Source organism: Bufo bufo, chromosome 2, assembly GCF_905171765.1.
Source record: "Bufo bufo chromosome 2, aBufBuf1.1, whole genome shotgun sequence".
Lineage (NCBI taxonomy): Eukaryota > Metazoa > Chordata > Amphibia > Anura > Bufonidae > Bufo > Bufo bufo.
Window position 1 is genome coordinate 299,987,665 of NC_053390.1, and position 20,612 is coordinate 300,008,276.

The 20,612-nt window shown below is 42.3% G+C and overlaps 1 protein-coding gene across 7 annotated transcripts in view; it reads left to right on the forward strand.

The window, feature by feature from the left end:
- The window catches only part of LOC120988982 (immunoglobulin superfamily member 1-like), a 597,232-nt gene extending 579,777 nt beyond the window's left edge, over positions 1-17,455 (forward strand). For all 7 annotated transcript variants that reach the window (XM_040416807.1, XM_040416808.1, XM_040416809.1 and 4 more), the window contains 3 exons: positions 12,009-12,071; positions 16,283-16,379; positions 17,314-17,455. In XM_040416807.1, coding sequence (XP_040272741.1) covers positions 12,009-12,071; positions 16,283-16,379; positions 17,314-17,359 — 206 coding nt within the window. In that variant the 3' untranslated portion in view covers positions 17,360-17,455. The remainder of the gene's footprint in view (positions 1-12,008; positions 12,072-16,282; positions 16,380-17,313) is intronic.
- The last annotated feature ends 3,157 nt before the right edge of the window (positions 17,456-20,612 follow it).

Sequence of the window (20,612 nt, forward strand, 5' to 3'; positions counted from 1 at the left end):
TTTGGCGGTTAGGTTACTAAGCGTATTTTTTGGTAAATAATTGGAAAGTGCGGGGTGAAAATTTCCACTCAGAACATAGTCTATGACGTTCCCCCGAGTCACAGGAGGCGGCTGTGCAAAGTTTCGTGATTGTAAATGCAACGGTGTGGATTCCTTTAGCGTACATACATACATACATACACACACTCTGCTTTATATATTAGACTAGCTGAAGGACCCAGCTTCGCTCGGGTATATTTAATCTATTTAATTTAATGTTTGTGTGTGTCGTTGAAAGATATCAACACTATCCACTATAACAGTGACATCTACAGCAGCCCGCCCCCAAAACAGTGACCTTCACAGCCCCCCACCCCTTAACATTGACCCCCCCACAGTGCCCCGTCCCTTAACCCCTTAAGGACACATGACGTACCGGTACGTCATGTGTTGTTCCGATCACTGCCGTCCGGCGGGCGGTGATCGGAACAAGGTGCCTGCTCAAATCATTGAGCAGGCACCTAGGCTAAATGCGCGGTGGGGTCCCGTGACCCCCCCGTGTCGGTGATCGCAGCAAACCGCAGGTCAATTCAGACCTGCGGTTTGCTGCGCTTTCTGCAGTTTCTGATCAGAAACTTTAACATGCCTAAAATATAGATTTTCACCCCCCCCCCCTGCACCCCTGAGTGATTTTATGGCGTCGGGTGGTGCAGGGGGGGGGTTTCTGGCGGTGCGGGAGGCGGGCGGTGCGGCAGGCGGGATCGCGATCCCCCGCCCGCCTCCTCTTGAATAATAATTGGTGGCCAGTGGGTATACCAGAGTGTCAGCACATTGCTGACACTCTGGTATAAACGGCTGACATCTGTGCTGTGATGTCAGCCGTTTAACCCTTTCCATACCATGGTCCGTACAGACCGCGGTATGGAAGAGCAGAGGTTAACTGTGCCTTTGCAGCCCCCAGACAGGGTGGGGTCACAGAGGGAGGGAGCCCCCCTCCTTACCCTTCCCCGTCTGAGCAGACGGGGAAGGTTCCCATGGCAGCAGGACGCCTTCTCAGACATCCTGCTGTCCATGGTGCTGAACAGATCTGTGCTAAAGGCATAGATCTGTTCAGACAAAGTGTAAGTAAAATACAGTACAATACACTATATAGTGTACTGTACTCTATTATACAGACATCAGACCCACTGGATCTTCAAGAACCAAGTGGGTCTGGGTCAAAAAAATGTAAAAAAAAAGTGAAAAAAGTAAAGTTAAAAAAACACATTTATCACTGAATAAAAATTTAAAAAATTAAATACACTACACATATTAGGTATCGCCGCGTCCGTAACAACCTGATCTATAAAACGGTCATGTTACTTTCCCCACACGTTGAACGCTATAAAAATAAAAAAATAAAAACTATGAGGAAATTGAAATTGATCAAAAAAGAAAGTGATCAAAAAAGTCGCATGTACGCCAAAATAGTACCAATCATCTCATGCCGCAAAAATCATACCCTACCCAAGATAATCGCCCAAAAACTGAAAAAACTATGGCTTTTAGACTATGGAAACACTAAAACATGATTTTTTTTGTTTCAAAAATGAAATCATTGCGTAAAACTTACATAAATAAAAGAAAAGTATACATATTAGGTATCGCCGCGTCCGTATCGACCGGCTCTATAAAAATATCACATGATCTAACCTCTCAGGTGACCACCGTAAAAAAATAAAAATAAAAATGGTGTAAAAAAAGCAATTTTTTGTCATCTTACGTCACAAAAAGTGTAATAGCAAGCGATCAAAAAGTCATATGCACCCCAAAATAATGCCAATGAAACCGTCATCTCATCCCACAAAAAATGAGACCCGACCTAAGATAATCGCCCAAAAACTGAAAAATCTATGGCTCTCAGACTATGGAGACACTAAAACATGATTTTTTTTATTTCAAAAATGAAATCATTGTGTAAAACTTACATAAATAAAAAAAATGTATACATATTAGGTATCTCCGCGTCCGTGACAACCTGCTCTATAAAATTACCACATGATCTAACCTGTCATATGAATGTTGTAAATAACAAAAAAAAACGGTGCCAAAAAAAGCTATTTCTTGTTACCTTGCCTCACAAAAAGTGTAATATAGAGCAACCAAAAATCATATGTACCCTAAACTAGTGCCAACAAAACTGCCACCATATCCCGTAGTTTCTAAAATAGGGTCACTTTTTTGGAGTTTCTACTCTAGGGGTGCATCAGGGGGGCTTCAAATGGGACATGGTGTAAAAAAAAACAGTCCACCAAAATCTGCCTTCCAAAAACCGTATGGCATTCCTTTCCTTCTGCGCCCTGCCGTGTGCACGTACAGCAGTTTACGACCACATATGGGGTGTTTCTGTAAACTACAGAATCAGGGCCATAAATAATGAGGTTTTTTTTGGCTTTTAACCCTTGCTTTGTAACTGGAAAAAAATATTAAAATGGAAAATCTGCCAAAAAAGTGAAATTTTGAAATTGTATCTCTATTTTCCATTAAATCTTGTGCAACACCTAAAGGGTTAACAAAGTTTGTAAAATCAGTTTTGAATACCTTGAGGGGTGTAGTTTCTTAGATGGGGTCACTTTTATGGAGTTTCTACTCTAGGGGTGCATCAGGGGGGCTTCAAATGGGACATGGTGTCAAAAAAACAGTCCAGCAAAATCTGGCTTCCAAAAACCATACGGCGCACCTTTCCCTCTACGCCCTACTGTGTGCCCGTACAGTAGTTTATGGCCACATATGGGGTGTTTCTGCAAACTAAAGAATCGGGGAAATAAATATAGCATTTTGTTTGGCTGAAAAAAATTGATTAAAATGGAAAATTTGCCAAAAAATCTAAATTCTGAAATTTTATCACCATTTGCCATTAACTCTTGTGGAACACCTAAAGGGTTAACGACGTTTGTAAAAAAAAATTTGAATACCTTGAGGGGTGTAGTTTCTAGAATGGGATCATTTTTGGATGGTTTCTATTATGTGAGCCTCACAAAGTGACTTCAGACCTGAACTAGTCCCTAAAAAGTGGGTTTTTGAAAATTTTATAGAAGTAGAGAAATTGAAACTTGGAAATTTGCAATTTTTTACAAATTTTTGGTAAATTTGGTATTTTTTTATAAATAAAAATGATTTTTTTTTACTTCATTTTACCAGTGTCATGAAGTACAATATGTGACGAAAAAACAATCTCAGAATGGCCTGGATAAGTCAAAGTGTTTTAAAGGTATCACCACTTAAAGTGACAGTGATTTGCAAAAAATTGCCTGGTCCTTAAGGTGACATAAGGCTGTGTCCCTAAGGGGTTAAAATTGGACCTCCACAGCAGCCCAACCCCCTTAACTTTGACCTTTACAGCAGCCTTCCCCTTTAACAGTGACTTTCACAGCATACTGGGAGCAAGGCACATTCAATTCCAAATGAAAACATAAACAAAATATCAATTTTTAAACTGAAAATGAAGAAAAAGGATTAATAGGCTGTTCAAAAATATAGCAGTGTTTGTATTTTCAGCTACAAACTGGAATATTTCCACTTAAAACTGAAATTTGTTTACAGATTTAGCTTTTCTGTTAATCCCTGAACTAATATTTAGTTGTATAACCTTTATTTCTGATAACTGCTTTACATCTGTGTGGCATGGAGTCAACTAACATCTGACACCTGCAAACAGATATTCCAGCCCAAGCTGACTGGACTACACTCCACGGTTCTTCTGCATTCTTGGGTTTGGCATCAAAAACAGCATTTTTTATGTCACTCCACAAATTCTCCATTGGATTGAGGTCTGAGGATTGGGTGGCCACTTCATAACATAAATCTTGTTGGTCTAGAACAGGGGTGCACAACCTTTCTTGATCTGGGGGCCGCATTGTCACATCGCTCTATTTCAAGGGGCCGCAAATAAAAAATGTTGATCGGCTCTCATCTGCCTATTACACAAGCCAGTGAAAAGTGACTGGGGAGGAGTGATCGCTGCCACAGTCGTTCCATCTTCATTTAGATTACACAGGGAGATGTGCTGCAGATAATCGGACATCTTTAATCCTGATAAAATATGCAAATCAGCCGACAAATGAGCGATTCCTTGTTTATCGACTGATCAGCTGTACAATTATACCAGCCAGATATAAGATATGAGCGCTCCTAAGAACACTTGTTCCCAGTAATTGTCCCAAATATCGTGCTGCAGCATAGCCCCTGAAACCGAAGAGTTATACTTACCTGCTCCCCACCGCTCCAGTCCTTCGAACTGCCCCCGCTGTTTACACCTGGCAGTGCATGGACATGGTCATACACCACTCCAGCCAATGACTGGCTTACGCGGTGATGTGGCCACAAGCAACGTGTCACTGCTGAAGCCAGTCATTGACTGGAGCCCTGCAAGTGACCATGGCCATGCACTGTCAGGTGTAAACAGAGCAAGAACCGGAACATGGAGGCAGCGGGGGCAGCGCAGAGGACCAGAGCGGAGTGGAGCAGGTAATTATGAATCTTCTATTTCAGGAGGCCATGCTGCAGGAACTTGTTAAAAATCATTTTTATCAGAAAAGTGGCGACATTTCCTTCCATCCTGCCTCCTATTTATAAATTATCGTTTTCCTTCACTGCAGAGGACGGAGCTCACTGGTTATTACCATTTCCTGCCAATCCCAAACATTACCTTGCTAATAATTTTTGCAACAATTTTTATTTGGGGGAAACTGTACAAAACGTTTTTAAAAAGTATATTTTTTTCAAACTATAGCTCCTTATTCTTTAAATATGCAAACTGACACCAAAATAAATTATTATAATTAGTTCCCTATTTCGTGTAGGTCGTTTTGCTATATAATATGAAAAGTTTCACGTGAATGGGGCGGTAATGGTGACGGTTTTGATTGGTGTGGGTGTTTTTTTCTTTTATGTATTTTTTTTTACTTAATATATTTCTGCTACATAATATGTCCCCCAAGAGGTCATAATAAGACCCTTGAGGACATTGTCACTTTTTTAAATTTTGCACTTTTTCCTTTTTTTTTTTTTTTTACTTCTAATTGAAATTTATTAATATTTTATTGTATTATTGTTTATAATTTTATAATTTATTTTTTTTTTGAATTTTCTATAATTTTTTTAAAATATATTTTTGCCACATAATATGGGACATATGTGGCAAAAATATATTTAAAAAAAATTATAGAAAATTCTAAAAAAAAAATAATTATAAAATAATAAATTGTGGTAAAAATATATAAAAAGGGGTCATAAAAAGACTGTTGTGGGACAGTGAACACTTTTTATTAAGCACTTTTTCCTTTTTATTGTATTTTATTTATTTATTTTTTTAAATCATTTTCAATTTTTTTGTGCCACATAATATTTTATTTCCCTTTTTTTATTTATATTTTATTATATTTTTTATTTAGTTTTCAAATTTTTTAAAATCATTTTTTTTAAAATATATTTTTACCACAATTTGTCCCCAAGAGGTCACTGAAAGACCTTTGGGAGACAATAAGTGACTTTATTTTGTACTATTTCCACTGTAACTGGAGCATCCAAAGGAGCCCCAGTTACAGGGAAACCAGCCCGCTGCGGAGGCTTTGTACCAGGGCAGCGCTCCTTTGTTCCCGAGACACCCAGCGATCACGTGATAGCCGGGTCCACACTGAGAGCGCTCATAGAGGAGAAGGCAGAAGCGCTAATAAAGCGCTTCTGTCTTCTCCTCGGCTTCCCCGCTCTCACTAATAGCCAGGGACCGTTTTCGCTCCTGCTACAGCAAAACCTGTGATCCATCTGCTGTGCGGCGCTCTGTGCAGAAACACAGCTGATTGCAGGATCAGCTGTGTTTCTGCCCAGCAGGGCGGGGGCCGCAAACTATGGGCCGCAGGTTGTGCACCCCTGGTTTAGAACCAAGATGTTAGCCGCTTGCTGGTGTGTTTGGGTCGTTGTCCTGCTGAAACTTCTTCAGCATAAGGCAACATTACCTCTTCCAGTATTTTGATATATTCAAAATGGTCCATGGTGCCTGGTATGCGATAAATGACTCCAGAGTTTGAGAAGCATCCCTAAACCATTATGCTTGCACATCCAGGTTTTACAGTCTTACTATGTGTACTATGGCTTGAATTTAGTGTTTATGGGTCATCTCCAAACTGCCTGTGGCCTTTAGACCCAATAAGAATAATTTTGCTCTCATCTGCCCATAGACAGTCAATGTGTTAGCAAACTGTAACCTTTTCATCACATGTCTTTGTCTCAGCAATAATACTTTACAAGGGTTTCTTGCAAATAGTTTGGCTTCACATATGCATTAGTGTTGGGCGCGAATATTCGAATCACAAATATTATGCGCGAATATCGGCACTTCGAGAATTCGCAAATATTTAGAATAGAGTGATATATATTCGGAATTTTGAATATTCTAGATTTTTTTTTTCATCAGTAACAGGGGCGTTGCTAGGTTAAAACATTCAGGGCCTGGGCCCCTGATGTTTTGTCTCAGGCCCCGAATGTACTGCCTGCCAGGTAGATCCAACTGTATTGCCATCCTCAGGACGGCAATACAATTGAATCTAATGCCTTGGAAGAGCTGAAGGATCTGTGATGACATCACAGTTCATGTGATCAGTTCTATATGCAGTAGCTGAAAAGGACCTGGGATGATGTCACCATCATGTGACCAGTGCAGGAGAGGACGGCTCAGTAGTGAAGAGAAGTCCTGGGAAGAAGCTGTGGTGAGGTCTGCTACATGAGGAGAGGTAAGTAAAGGGGTAGATTACTCAGTGTGAGAGGCAGAGCAATGTTGGGAGTTGTAGTTATTTAACTGGGACTGTATGTTAGGGCTGAAGTTATTTACATGGGACAGTGGGGTGGAATGATATTTACATGGTACTGAATATTGAGGGGTGATGTTATTTACATGGGACTGTATGTTGAAGGTGGCTGGGGAGGGAATGATGTTATTTACGTGGGACTGTATTTTGGAGGGGGCTGTAGATAGAGAGGGATGTTATTTACATGGGACTGTATATTGGAGGGGGCTAGAGAGATGGTGTGATGGTATTTACATGGAACTCTATGGCGGAGGAGAGAAATAATATTATTTTTATGGGACTGTATGGTGGAGGGGCTGAGGAATTATAATTTCTGAGGACAGTAAACGGAGGAATATTACTACAGGGGGCACTGCAGGGAGCATTATAAATAATGGGGGCGCTTCAAGGCGAGCATTATAACAGTAGGGGGCAATATAAATACTGGGGGCACTGTGTGGGAATTATAACAGTAGGGGGCAATATAAATACTGGGGCACTTCAGGGTAAGCATTATAACAGTAAGGGGGTATTATAAATACTGGGGGCACTGTGGGGACATTTTAAATCCAGGGGACATTAAGCGTTCTTATTACAAATGGGGGCTCTATAAGAGGGACTTAAAGATCCACATTATTTCTATTAAGAGCATTATGGGGGCCTTATTACTACTGAGAGGCCTGTAGAGAGCTTTATTACCACTGGAAAAAATATAGGGGGGCCTTATTTCTACTAGGGGCTCTGTAAGGACATCATTAATACCAGAGGGCTTTCTACTAATGGAGTCACTCTTGGGAAGCACTATCACTGTTGGGGGCACTGTAGGGGGCAGTATTACTAATGAGGGCATTCTAAAAGGGAATTACTATTGGTGGGACTATAAGGAATACTATTACTATGGGGGGCACTCATTTTTCTTCAGGATAGTATTTGGGGGTAGAGAAAAGTGAGGAATCTAAGATGTCTGTGTTTCACACTCTGCAGAGACGAGGCGCGGCTGAGAGAAGTTGTCCGGACCGAATGGAGAAGATGATGACAGAGAAGATCTACATCAGAGGAGACGTCACCTGGGAGGCACTGGATGTGAAAGGTAGGTGCTGCTGTATAGCTCTATAGCAAGTACAGTAAAATGTCTTCAGTGCTAGTGTTTGCAAGGCGGGGCGATTGGTTGACTTCGAGAATTGGGCAATATTCATTGGGGCTTGGGCCCCAGATCTTTTGAGACCCTAGCAATGCCCCTGATCAGTAACCTCCCTTCTTGCTTGTGGGCCAATGAGAAGGCTGCAATGTCTTTGTCTGAGCTCAGCAACATCCCTAGCAACTAATAGGAAAGTTGCCTACCCATTACTATATAAGAACCTCCCCAGCAGCCATTTTCTACAGTTTTTTAAAGTTCTGAGAGAGACAACAGTGTCATTACTGTGCTCTGTGCTTTCCACACTACATTAGATAGATAGTTAGATAGTTTATATATAATACAGATAGTTAGTGGGAGATAGTCAGTGTAGGTTAAATCTTGATATAGTGTAGCTGTTGTAGTGCAGTGTGTTAGGTAGTGTGATAGGTTCTGCTGTCCATACATACATGCAGACCTGCTAAAATGTGAAGTTTCACGTATTGCGCCAAAAATATTTGCATCATTAGTGCCGATTAGCGCAATAGCAGTTATATATTGGAGCACTCTAACTGTATATAAAGCCATTTTTAATGTTCTGCCGTGCCAACCATTTTCTACAGTCTCAGGAAACTTCTAGCAGCCCCTGCTGCTCATCACTAATAGGCATCTTCTGCTTGTTGCAGTACTTACAGGTTACTGAAAATCTTGTTTGATTTCCCTGGAGCAGATCATTGTATATTTCTTTGAGATTCTTGTTATTCTATGATCTACACGGATGGAAATATTTCCTTTCCTACCATGTGTTTCGGGTTTTGTTTGCCATTTGAAAGCATTGTAGATAATTTTAGCTAAGCAGTTGTAAGCCGTGTACCGGGGTGGGCTCCCCGGGATACAGCGAAGTCACGAACGAGAAAAGCAACTCTGACACCAGCTTTTGCAAAACAGACTTTTTACTGCAATATGACACTAAACGCAAACCCCAACCTCTGGGAACATAAAATGGATTACATACACTCAGCCCACAGGCCAAGACCCTTGTGCTGCACAGCACGGCGCCCTGCAATGGATGCCAGAAAAAATTGCACTCATTTGCCTACTGGCGGGCACAACTAAAACGGCCACACCGTACCTGTTATTACCTTAGAAATGACACGAACGATTATGTGGGTGCATGATACGGGCTGGCCTGCGGTGCAACACAATCTTATAATAAACTACAATATTCCCCTTCCCGTAACTGGTCCTATGGCACGTGCCTGCGTATTACTCCTGCGCAAAATGCTGAGCTGGATTGAGCCGGTGAGACGTCTATGTGCAATGTCTCTTTTTATTTTGGAGTCCTTTTGCGAACAGCAGAAACACTTTTTGGCCTGACACACGAAACAGAGACCCTAACTAGCTAACTACAGGCCTGGTCTAGTCTCTAGGCGCCAATATTGCAACGAGGTGCGTGCACGATCTTACCGACCCTGGTCTGCTCTGTCTGCTCTGATAACTCCGAACCAAACAAGCAGTCTATTCAACAAGAATGCGGTAACGCAGAGCAAGTAGTTTGTTCCTCAGGTCTCATCAGCACTCCCGTCATAAATCCTCTGTCTCCTGGGCAGAATCTGGGTCCTGAACAGCGATCAGCATAACTTGACTGTAGCTGTGGTCGCAAAATGTTGATCCCACGCTTGGATGTGAATGGATTCACTCCTCTCTGTGTTTCTGTGTCCTTCCAATATGGTGACTTCCTCTTTTTCCTTCAGCCTGGAAACTCCACCTCTCATGAATATGGAAATATGTATATGCAGTCAGTCAGCTGTGCCTAGGAAATGGTGGCATCTTGTGGCCAAACAGCAGAATGTCAGTCCAGTGTCATGCCCGGCTCTGACGGTGTGCGGAGGTCTGTCAGATTGGCAGCACGTGTCTAACCTTTTGTTTACTGTCATGCCCGGCTATGACGGTATGCGGAGGTCTGTCAGATTGGCAGCACGTGTCTTTGTTTGTTTTGGAATCATGCTGGATCCGCCTTCCTTCAGGTGCTCTGGGTGGGGTCATTGGCTTAAATTGCCTTCAATCCCAGAGGGCCGGCGTGTTATAATGTCACGGCGGACAGGATACACAAACAACCAAATACACAAGTGTCTAGGCTAGATGCTGGGGACAGGTCACCTCCTAGCACATCCCTGACTTCTCTCCCTATGCTGCTAAGCCCACTTTCAGACCTTAATGGTAGGAATGAAGTGTCCACGTGCCTGGAATGCAAACACCCTAGAATCCCTGAGATGGTGAGAGGGGAGAAGGGGCAGAAGACACACAAATAGCCTAGACCGCAAACAACACAAACAGAAATCAAACTTATCTGAGCTGGAACAGACAATCCTTCCTTCCTTGAATCCAAGGCCAGACAGAAAGCTATAACACGCACGGCCCTCTGGGATTGAAGGCAATTTAAGCCAATGACCCCACCCAGAGCACCTGAAGGAAGGCGGATCCAGCATGATTCCAAAACAAACAAAAGGTTAGACACGTGCTGCCAATCTGACAGACCTCCGCACACCGTCAGAGCCGGGCATGACATCCAGAACATTTAATTTAATTTACACAAGCAGTGTTCAATGAGAACTGTTTCCCCATCTCACATAGCCAATTATTTTCTGCACTTCCCCTCTCCGATCAATTTCTTGATTAAAGTTCTTACTTCTTCAGTAAAATGTCTGGAATTACCCATTTTACTTACTGAGCAAGGGCTAAAACCAGCAGATGCAACATTTGCTTCGCTCCTTCTTTAAATAAGGGCCATAATTGACACCTGTTTCTTCCCAGAATGAATGACCTCACTAATTGAATGCCCCACTGCTATTAATTTGAACACCCCCTTTTCATTAAATGAGTCAATTCCACCCAATTAGCAGCGTGAATGTCAAGACTGTTGATAGGGTTGGTTGCCCATTACTCGGCTACACCTATTCATGAATTTTTTCCCCAAGTTGTACAGTCCTGATCAAAAGTTTAAGACCACTTGAAAAATGGCAAAAAAAACCATTTTACATTGTTGGATCTTAACAAGGTTCCAAGTAGAGCTTCAACAAACAACAAGAAGAAATGAGAGTGTGACAAAACATTTTTTGAGCATTCAATTAATTGAAAATAACGATTAAACTGAAACAGGCTGTTTTTCAGCTGATCTGAATTTTAGGACCACATGCCTTTAAAAGGCCAAATCTGTGCAAAGATGTGGATTCATTGTCATTTTCTGTCAGGTAGTCACACGTTGTGATGGCAAAGGCAAAAAAACTCTCCCTTTTTGAACGTGGTTGGGTTGTTGAACTGCATAAGCAGGGTCTCTCACAAGCGCCATCGCTGCTGAGGTGGGACGCAGTAAGACAGTCTTTTGGAATTTCTTTCTGCTAAATATGAATTTTTGCCATTTTTCAAGTGGTCTTAAACTTTTGATCAGGACTGTATTATGTTTTTGGGCAAAATAGTAATTAGGCACATAAGTAATGTTAGACTGCTATTATTTTGCACATAACTGGTACTTGGCACAACCTATTTAAGGCTACTTTCACAATAGCGTTCAGAGAGGATCCGCCTTTTGTCTGCACAGACGGATCCTCTCCTATAATGCAGACGTTTGGATCCGTTCAGAACGGATCCGTCTGCATTATAGTTTAGAAAAAATTCTAAGTCTGAAAGTTGTTCAGACAGATCCGTCCAGACTTTACTTTGAAAGTCAATTGGGGACGGATCCGTTTGAAAATTGAGCCATATTGTGTCAACTTCAAACGGATCCGTCCCCATTGATTTACATTGTAAGTCTGGACGGATCCGTTTGCCTCCGCACGGCCAGGCGGACACCCGAACGCTGCAAGCAGCGTTCGGTTGTCCGCCTGCTGAGCGGAGCGGAGGCTGAACGCTGCCAGACTAATGCATTCTGAGCGGATCCGCATCTACTCAGAATGCATTGGTAGCTGGACGGATGCGTTCGGGGCCGCTTGGGAGACCCTTCAAACAGTGCTCACAAGTGGAGCCCCGACGCTAGTGTGAAAGTAGCCTAAGCCATGAAATAATGCAATCATATTTTTTTTGTTTCTAATATTTAGGAAGTAACACAAGAAGCTGTTCGATTCAAAATCCAGAAAATGGCCATGGACTCTCAAAACAAGGTAAAAAAAAATAATAATTCGAACTAGGATCATTATATGCAATCTTCCAGATAGTGCTGTGAAACACCCATAGCCCCTTAAGCTGGCCAAACACATTTTTAAAGGGGTTCTGCAGTTTGTTTTAACTGATGATCTATCCTCTGGATAGATCATTAGCATCTGATCGGCGGGGGTCCGACCCCCGGGACCCCCGCCGATCAGCTGTTTGAGAAGGCAGCGGTGCTGAAGTAGCGCAGCGGCCTTCTCCCTGTTTACTGCAGGCCCAGTGATGTCATGACTAGTATCAACTGGCCTGGGCGGGGCTAAGCTCCATTAAAATGAACAGAGCTTAGCCCCGCCCAGGCCATTGATACTAGTCGTGGCGTCACTGGGCCTGCAGTAATCAGCGAGAAGGCCGCGGCACTACTGCCAGAGCTGCTGCCTTCTCAAACAGCTGATCGGTGGGGGTCCCGGGTGTCGGACACCCACCGATCAGATGCTGATGATCTATCCAGAGGATAGATCATCAGTTTAAACAAACTGCAGAACCCCTTTAACTAGTGGCAGGCACACCCCTCATCTCAAATTATTGAACAAACAGTGATATGTACATACTGTATATAACAATATACTAATAATACATAGTCATTAATTTAGCTAAGCATTTGCTAAATAAATAAAAATTTAAAAAGTTAAAAATAAAAATTAATAAAAATTGTATAAAAACCAAAAAGACAGCCATAAAGATATACCACTGAGTAAGGAGTTTTTGAACCCCAAACGTGTCTGGTACTGATCTGGCTGTCATCACTGGAGTTATTACAGAAACATACAGTCAGGTCCATAAATATTGGGACATCAACACAATTTTAACATTTTTGGCTCTATACACCACCACAATGGATTTGAAATGAAACGAACAAGATGTGATTTAACTGCAGACTGTCAGCTTTAATTTGAGGGTATTTACATCAGGTGAACGGTGTAGGAATTACAACAGTTTGCATATGTGCCTCCCACTTGTTAAGGAACCAAAAGTAATGGCACAATTGGATTCTCAGCTGTTCCATGGCCAGGTGTGTGTTATTCCCTCATTATCCCAATTACAATGAGCAGATAAAAGGTCCAGAGTTCATTTGAAGTGTGCTATTTGTATTTGGAATCTGTTGCTGTCAACTCTCAAGATGAGATCCAAAGAGCTGTCACTATCAGTGAAGCAAGCCATCATTAGGCTGAAAAAACACAACAAACCCATCAGAGAGATAGCAAAAACATTAGGCGTGGCCAAAACAACTGTTTGGAACATTCTTAAGAAGAAGGAACACACCGGTGAGCTCAGCAAAACCAAAAGACCCGGAAGTCCACGGAAAACAACTGTGGTGGATGACCGAAGAATTATTTCCCTGGTAAAGAAAACACCCTTCACAACAGTTGGCCAGATCAAGAACACTCTCCAGGAGGTAGGTGTATGTGTTTCAAAGTCAACAATCAAGAGAAGACTTCACCAGAGTGAATACAGAGGGTTCACCACAACATGTAAACTATTGGTCAGCCTCAAAAACAGGAAGGCCCGATTACAGTTTGCCAAACGACATCTAAAAAAGCCTTCACAGTTCTGGAACAACCCCCTTTGGACAGATGAGACCAAGATCAACTTGTACCAGAGTGATGGGAAGAGAAGAGTATGGAGAAGGAAAGGAACTGCTCATGATCCTAAGCATACCACCTCATCAGTGAAGCATGGTGGTGGTAGTGTCATGGCGTGGGCATGTATGGCTGCCAATGGAACTGGTTCTCTTGTATTTATTGATGATATGACTGCTGACAAAAGCAGCAGGATAAATTCTGAAGTGTTTCGGGCAATATTATCTGCTCATATTCAGCTAAATGCTTCAGAACTCATTGGACGGTGCTTCACAGTGCAGATGGACAAAAGCAACCAAAGAGTTTTTTAAGGGAAAGAAGTGGAATGTTATGCAATGGCCAAGTCAATCACCTGACCTGAATCCGATTGAGCATGCATTTCACTTGCTGAAGACAAAACTGAAGGGAAAATGCCCGAAGAACAAGCAGGAACTGAAGACAGTTGCAGTAGAGGCCTGGTAGAGCATCACCAGGGATGAAACCCAGCGTCTGGTGATGTCTATGCAATCCAGACTTCAGGCTGTAATTGACTGCAAAGGATTTGCAACCAAGTATTAAAAAGTGAAAGTTTGATTTATGATTATTATTCTGTCCCATTACTTTTGGTTCCTTAACAAGTGGGAGGCACATATGCAAACTGTTGTAATTCCTACACCATTAACCTGATTTGGATGTAAATACCCTCAAATTAAAGCTGACAGTCTGCAGTTAAATCACATCTTGTTTGTTTCATTTCAAATCCATTTTGGTGGTGTATAGAGCCAAAAATGTTAGAATTGTGTTGATGTCCCAATATTTATGGACCTGACTGTAGCAGTGGGACTTGCCTCTCGTTAGCCATAGTGCGATCCATCAGCTCACTGAAAATCCTGCAGATGGTGACCCCTGGAAGCAACAGGTGGATACAGCATGCTATAAACATTGTTTGAAAGGCAACTATTCCTATTGGTATGTGGAGATATTGCTTCTCCCGTAAATCGCAGCAGTGAGCCTTAGTGAAAGCACTGCCTTCTCCTGTAAATCACTGCAGTGAGCTATGAATGGAAGCACAGGCCTCTGCACTATAGAACTTCAGAAATTAGGAAGTTCAGTCTGTCTGAAGGTGGTAAGAATTACCCTGCTACATTGTAAGAATTACCCTGCTACATTGTAAGAATCACACTGCTACATTGTAAGAATCACCCTGCTACATTGTAAGAATTACCCTGCTAAATTTAAATAATATATTGCAACAAATATCAACAGAATTTGCAATAGTATGAACTATATAATATCTTGAGAGACTAACAATTAGAGACATTTATACCAGTTTTCAATGTATTATATTACAATTTTTATTCATTTTTAACTTTTTACATGTTTTTCTTTTTTTCTATTTAGCAAGAGCCCAGCTAAATTAATGACTATGTGATATTAGTATATTGTTATATATGTGAAAATAAATATTATTTGCATATCATTGTTTGTCTAATAATTACAGATGCGGAGTGCGCCTGCCACTAGTTAAACAGGTGTAATTTTTATCTGGCTGTGGGATTTGTTAGATGGTAGAGCACCTCCTATCTAGACTCCAAAAAAATGGTTGAGCCACTGAAACCAATTACATTACACTTTTGTTGGCCGAACCCAACACACTATTGAGTGTGGGGATCTCCCAACTTTGCCCCAACAGATGATATTGGGGGAGACAAGCATCTGGCGAAATGAATGTTTTTGTCCGATCCTTTTGTTCTCCCATGAGATAAGCCACCAAAACTGTCTGGCAGCAAATATCTCTGCTCTCCCTATAGTATACACAGACACCTTCAGCCAAGCCGAATGTTTATGTGTATAGGGAAACCGGGAGGGAGACTGGAGAGATAGCTGTTGGCCAGCAGCTATTGAATGTGTATGGTCAGCTTTAGTTATGCCTTATAACTGGTGTCCAGTCCACCACTCCATCTATCAGTCCTCTCCTGTTCTTCTCATTCAGTCCCAGCAGTAAAAGTTAGACTATGCAAAGGTTTATTCCCAACCATATGAAATTATAAAATATGGTAGAAGAGCTAATCATGCAGTTTTTACTAACCTTCACTACTAAGGATTGGTGCTCAATTCTCCTGCCTACACTGCTAGATGAAAGTGGTCAGATACCTTTGACAGGACTTGTCTCCTGGTTGACCAACAGATGAAGGCCATTTTACATGGGCTGGTGATCAGGGCAATAATATTTATCCCAAAAATTACCTTGTGTGAATGTGCCAACAATCACTCGATGAACAAGCAAAGCATTATTTAGGCAGCACCCAAAATTACAGTTTATGGGCAGCAGATCGTCCTATGGTGATGAGTGACTCAGGTAGAAATCACTTATTCTCATACAACGGGGAAGATTACCTATTCAGTCAGCCCATGTAATGGGCCCTTTAGGCATGCTAAAATCCAACATGTTGACCGTGAATATTTCAATAAGAACTGACAATGCCAACTCTGTAGATTTGTCTTTTTAGTACAAGAATCTATAAGCAGTGGAGTGGCACAACTGATGCAGGCATATCTCAAGTGTTAGTGTCTATTTTGTATATTTAACACATTCTCTTTCTAAATAGGTGTCAAGTTGTATGCAAGTGTACTCATTGGTAAACTCATTGTCTTGATTTTTATCTTGCTCGCTTTTGGGATCCACCTCCTTGTAATTCGCCTAAGGTACGTTAACAGTACAGATAATGCTTGCTGACCTACACAATTTCTACTGCCAAATTATACCAGAATTGTAGTTGGAATAGTGGCACATGAAAATTTACTCTTACAAAGCATTAATGGTAGAGATGACCAAATCGATTCTCAACAAACTGGATTTGTTACAAATTTCACAAAAATTTGGTGATTTGCTTCGGATGAATTGCGCAAAACATCGCCAGTGCCATTTTAATGTGAAAAATGGTGGAAAATGGCAAGGAAGATGAAAATGGTGCATCTCTTGACCCTGGGAGGGAGGGGAGGCTTGTCCTGATTGGCTCAGAGACTAACAGGCAGGCAATAAGCCAATAGGGGTCCTTCAATCTCTGGGCTAGATCACAAGCTAGAGACACCATTCTGTGCTTAGCTTGCGATCTGAGAGCATTTTGGATGACTCTGGCAAAAAGCAATTACAGACACAACCAGCAATCTAGGTGTTGTAGAGCAACATTGAAAGCTTTATCAAGGAAACAATAGGTTGTTTACTCTTTTGTGTGTGTGTTCCATACTGGTAGCAAGTGGAAAGTTCATGTATGCCGGTGCTCTGCAAATAGGCCCCTTTCTATGTATACACACTTACACAGAGAATGCTGTGAATCACTGATAACACCTCCCCCGTGTACAGATATCAGTGATGGACAGCTATCTATGTATACACACTTACACAAGGAATGCTATCAATCACTGATGACACCTTCCCCATGTACAACTTGTCCCATGAAATTATATAATTACTGTATCTGCTCAGCGTCTCCTGCTCTATAAAATTCTGCCTGCAGATTGCATTGCATTTGTGGTGACAGGTCCTCTTTAAGGATTCACATAGAAGTGTTTTTGCCTATGTGTCTGCTCTATTGTTTAAATTGTTATTACATGTTGCTTTCTCTTTATTTTTTAACAGAATCAAAAAATCTGAGACAGAAGATCAATCAATTCACAAATTATGAACACTAATCTAAAACACCGAATTTTACATTTTGTTTTTTGTTCTTGTTTTTTTCAGTATGCTTGCAAGACTATTCAAGAATAAACATATTTAATTTTATTCAATTTCATGTATTTAATGTGGTAGCCATATTATACTTAGAAATATTATTTAGGGTACTTTCACACTTGCGTTTTTCATTTCCGGCATAGAGTTCCGTCCTAGGGGCTCTATGCTGGAAAAGAACTGATCAGTTTTATCCTAATGCATTCTGAATGGAGAGCATTCTGTTAACGATTCAATAGGATTAGAGTTGAGCGAACACCTGGATGTTCGGGTTCGAGAAGTTTGGCTGAACTTCCCGGAAATGTTCGGGATCTGAACTCGACCTGAACTTCGCCCCGAACCCGAACCCCATTGAAGTCACTAAAAAGGCTGTAAAATAGCCCAGGAAAGGGCTAGAGGGCTGCAAAAGGCAGCAAAATGTAGGTAAATCCCCTGCAAACAAATGTGGATAGTGAAATGAATTAAAATAAAAATAAAATAAATTTAAATTAACCAATATCAATTGGAGAGAGGTCTCATGGCAGAGAATCAGGCTTCATGTCATAGCAGAGAATCAGGCTTCACGTCACCCACCACTGGAACAGGCCATTGTCAGATATTTGGGCCCCGGCACCCAGACAGAGGAGAGAGGTCCCATAGCAGAGAATCAGGCTTCATGTCATAGAAGAGAATCAGGCTTCAAGTCATAGCAGAGAATCAGGCTTCATGTCACCCACCACTGGAACAGGCCATTGTCAGATATTTAAGCCCCGGCACCCAGACAGAGGAGAGAGGTCCCATTGCAGAGAATCAGGCTTCATGGCATAGCAGAGAATCAGGCTTCACGTCACCCAACACTGGAACAGGCCACTGTCAGATATGTTTAGGCCCCGGCACCCAGACAGAGGAGAGAGGTCCCATAGCAGAGAATCAGGCTTCATGTCATAGCAGAGAATCAGGCTTCAAGTCATAGCAGAGAATAAGGCTTCATGTCATAGCAGGGAATCAGGCTTCACGTCACCCACCACTGGAACAGGCCATTGTCAGATATTTAGGCCCCGGCACCCAGACAGAGGAGAGAGGTCCCATTGCAGAGAATCAGGCTTCATGGCATATCAGAGAATCAGGCTTCACGTCACCCACCACTGGAACAGGCCACTGTCAGATATTTTTAGGCCCCGGCACACAGACAGAGGAGAGAGGTCCCATAGCAGAGATTCAGGCTTCATGTCAAAGGCAGAGAATCAGGCTTCATGTCATAGCAGAGAATCAGGCTTCATGTCATAGCAGAGAATCAGGCTTCACATCACCCACCACTGGAACAGGCCATTGTCAGATATTTAGGCCCTGGCACCCAGACAGAGGAGAGAGGTCCCATAGCAGAGAATCAGGCTTCATGTCATAGCAGAGAATCAGGCTTCATGTCATAGCAGAGAATCAGGCTTCATGTCATAGCAGAGAATCAGGCTTCATGTCACCCACCACTGGAACAGGCCATTGTCAGATATTTAGGCCCCGGCACCCAGACAGAGGAGAGAGGTCCCATAGCAGAGAATCAGGCTTCATGTCATAGAAGAGAATCAGGCTTCAAGTCATAGCAGAGAATCAGGCTTCATGTCATAGCAGAGAATCAGGCTTCACGTCACCCACCACTGGAAAAGGCCATTGTCAGATATTTAAGCCCCGGCACCCAGACAGAGGAGAGAGGTCCCATAGCAGAGATTCAGGCTTCATGTCAAAGGCAGAGAATCAGGCTTCATGTCATAGCAGAGAATCAGGCTTCATGTCATAGCAGAGAATCAGGCTTCACATCACCCACCACTGGAACAGGCCATTGTCAGATATTTAGGCCCTGGCACCCAGACAGAGGAGAGAGGTCCCATAGCAGAGAATCAGGCTTCATGTCATAGCAGAGAATCAGGCTTCATGTCATAGCAGAGAATCAGGCTTCATGTCATAACAAAGAATCAGGCTTCATGTCATAGCAGAGAATCAGGCTTCACGTCACCCACCACTGGAACAGGCCATTGTCAGATATTTAGGCCCCGGCACCCAGACAGAGGAGAGAGGTCCCATAGCAGAGAATCAGGCTTCATGTCATAGCAGAGAATCAGGCTTCAAGTCATAGCAGAGAATCAGGCTTCATGTCATAGCAGAGAATCAGGCTTCACATCACCCACCACTGGAACAGGCCATTGTCAGATATTTAGGCCCTGGCACTCAGACAGAGGAGAGAGGTCCCATAGCAGAGAATCAGGCTTCATGTCATAGCAGAGAATCGGGCTTCATGTCATAGCAGAGAATCAGGCTTCATGTCATAGCAGAGAATCAGGCTTCATGTCATAGCAGAGAATCAGGCTTCACGTCACCCACCACTGGAACAGGCCATTGTCAGATATTTAGGCCCCATCACCCAGACAGAGGATAGAGGTCCCATAGCAGAGAATCAGGCTTCATGGCATAGCAGAGAATCAGGCTTCACGTCACCCAACACTGGAACAGGCCACTGTCAGATATTTAGGCCCCGGCACCCAGACAGAGGAGAGAGGTCCCATAGCAGAGAATCAGGCTTCATGTCATAGCAGAGAATCAGGCTTCATGTCATAGCAGAGAATCAGGCTTCACGTCACCTACCACTGGAACAGGCCATTGTCAGATATTTAGGCCCCGGCACCCAGACAGAGGAGAGAGGTCCCATAGCAGAGAATCAGGCTTCATGGCATAGCAGAGAATCAGGCTTCACGTCACCCACCACTGGAACAGGCCACTGTCAGATATTTTTAGGCCCCGGCACCCAGACAGAGGAGAGAGGTCCCATAGCAGAGATTCAGGCTTCATGTCATAGCAGAGAATCATTTATATCAAAAAACCACGGCACTCTATAGCTGCTTTTAAGTTGCTTGTTTTTATTTCATTATATATCTTTTTTCTTTTTTGTATCCATCCAAAAATAAGCCACCTGCCAACGTTTCGGTCTAGTCTTAGACCTTGTTCACGGCCTAATGTATAGACAAGTAAATGTTTTAAATTAATAATTAAATATATACAACAATAGAAATTAGTTCTTAGTCAAATCACATAATATAGTTGACAATGCATTAGTAAATAACATCATTATTGGGAAGAAAATCTCTATCATGTAGAGGAGAATACAAAAACGAACCAAAATCATATAAGGACGGACCCAAGATCATATAAGCATATATATCTCTTCAGGTGGTCTATCAATA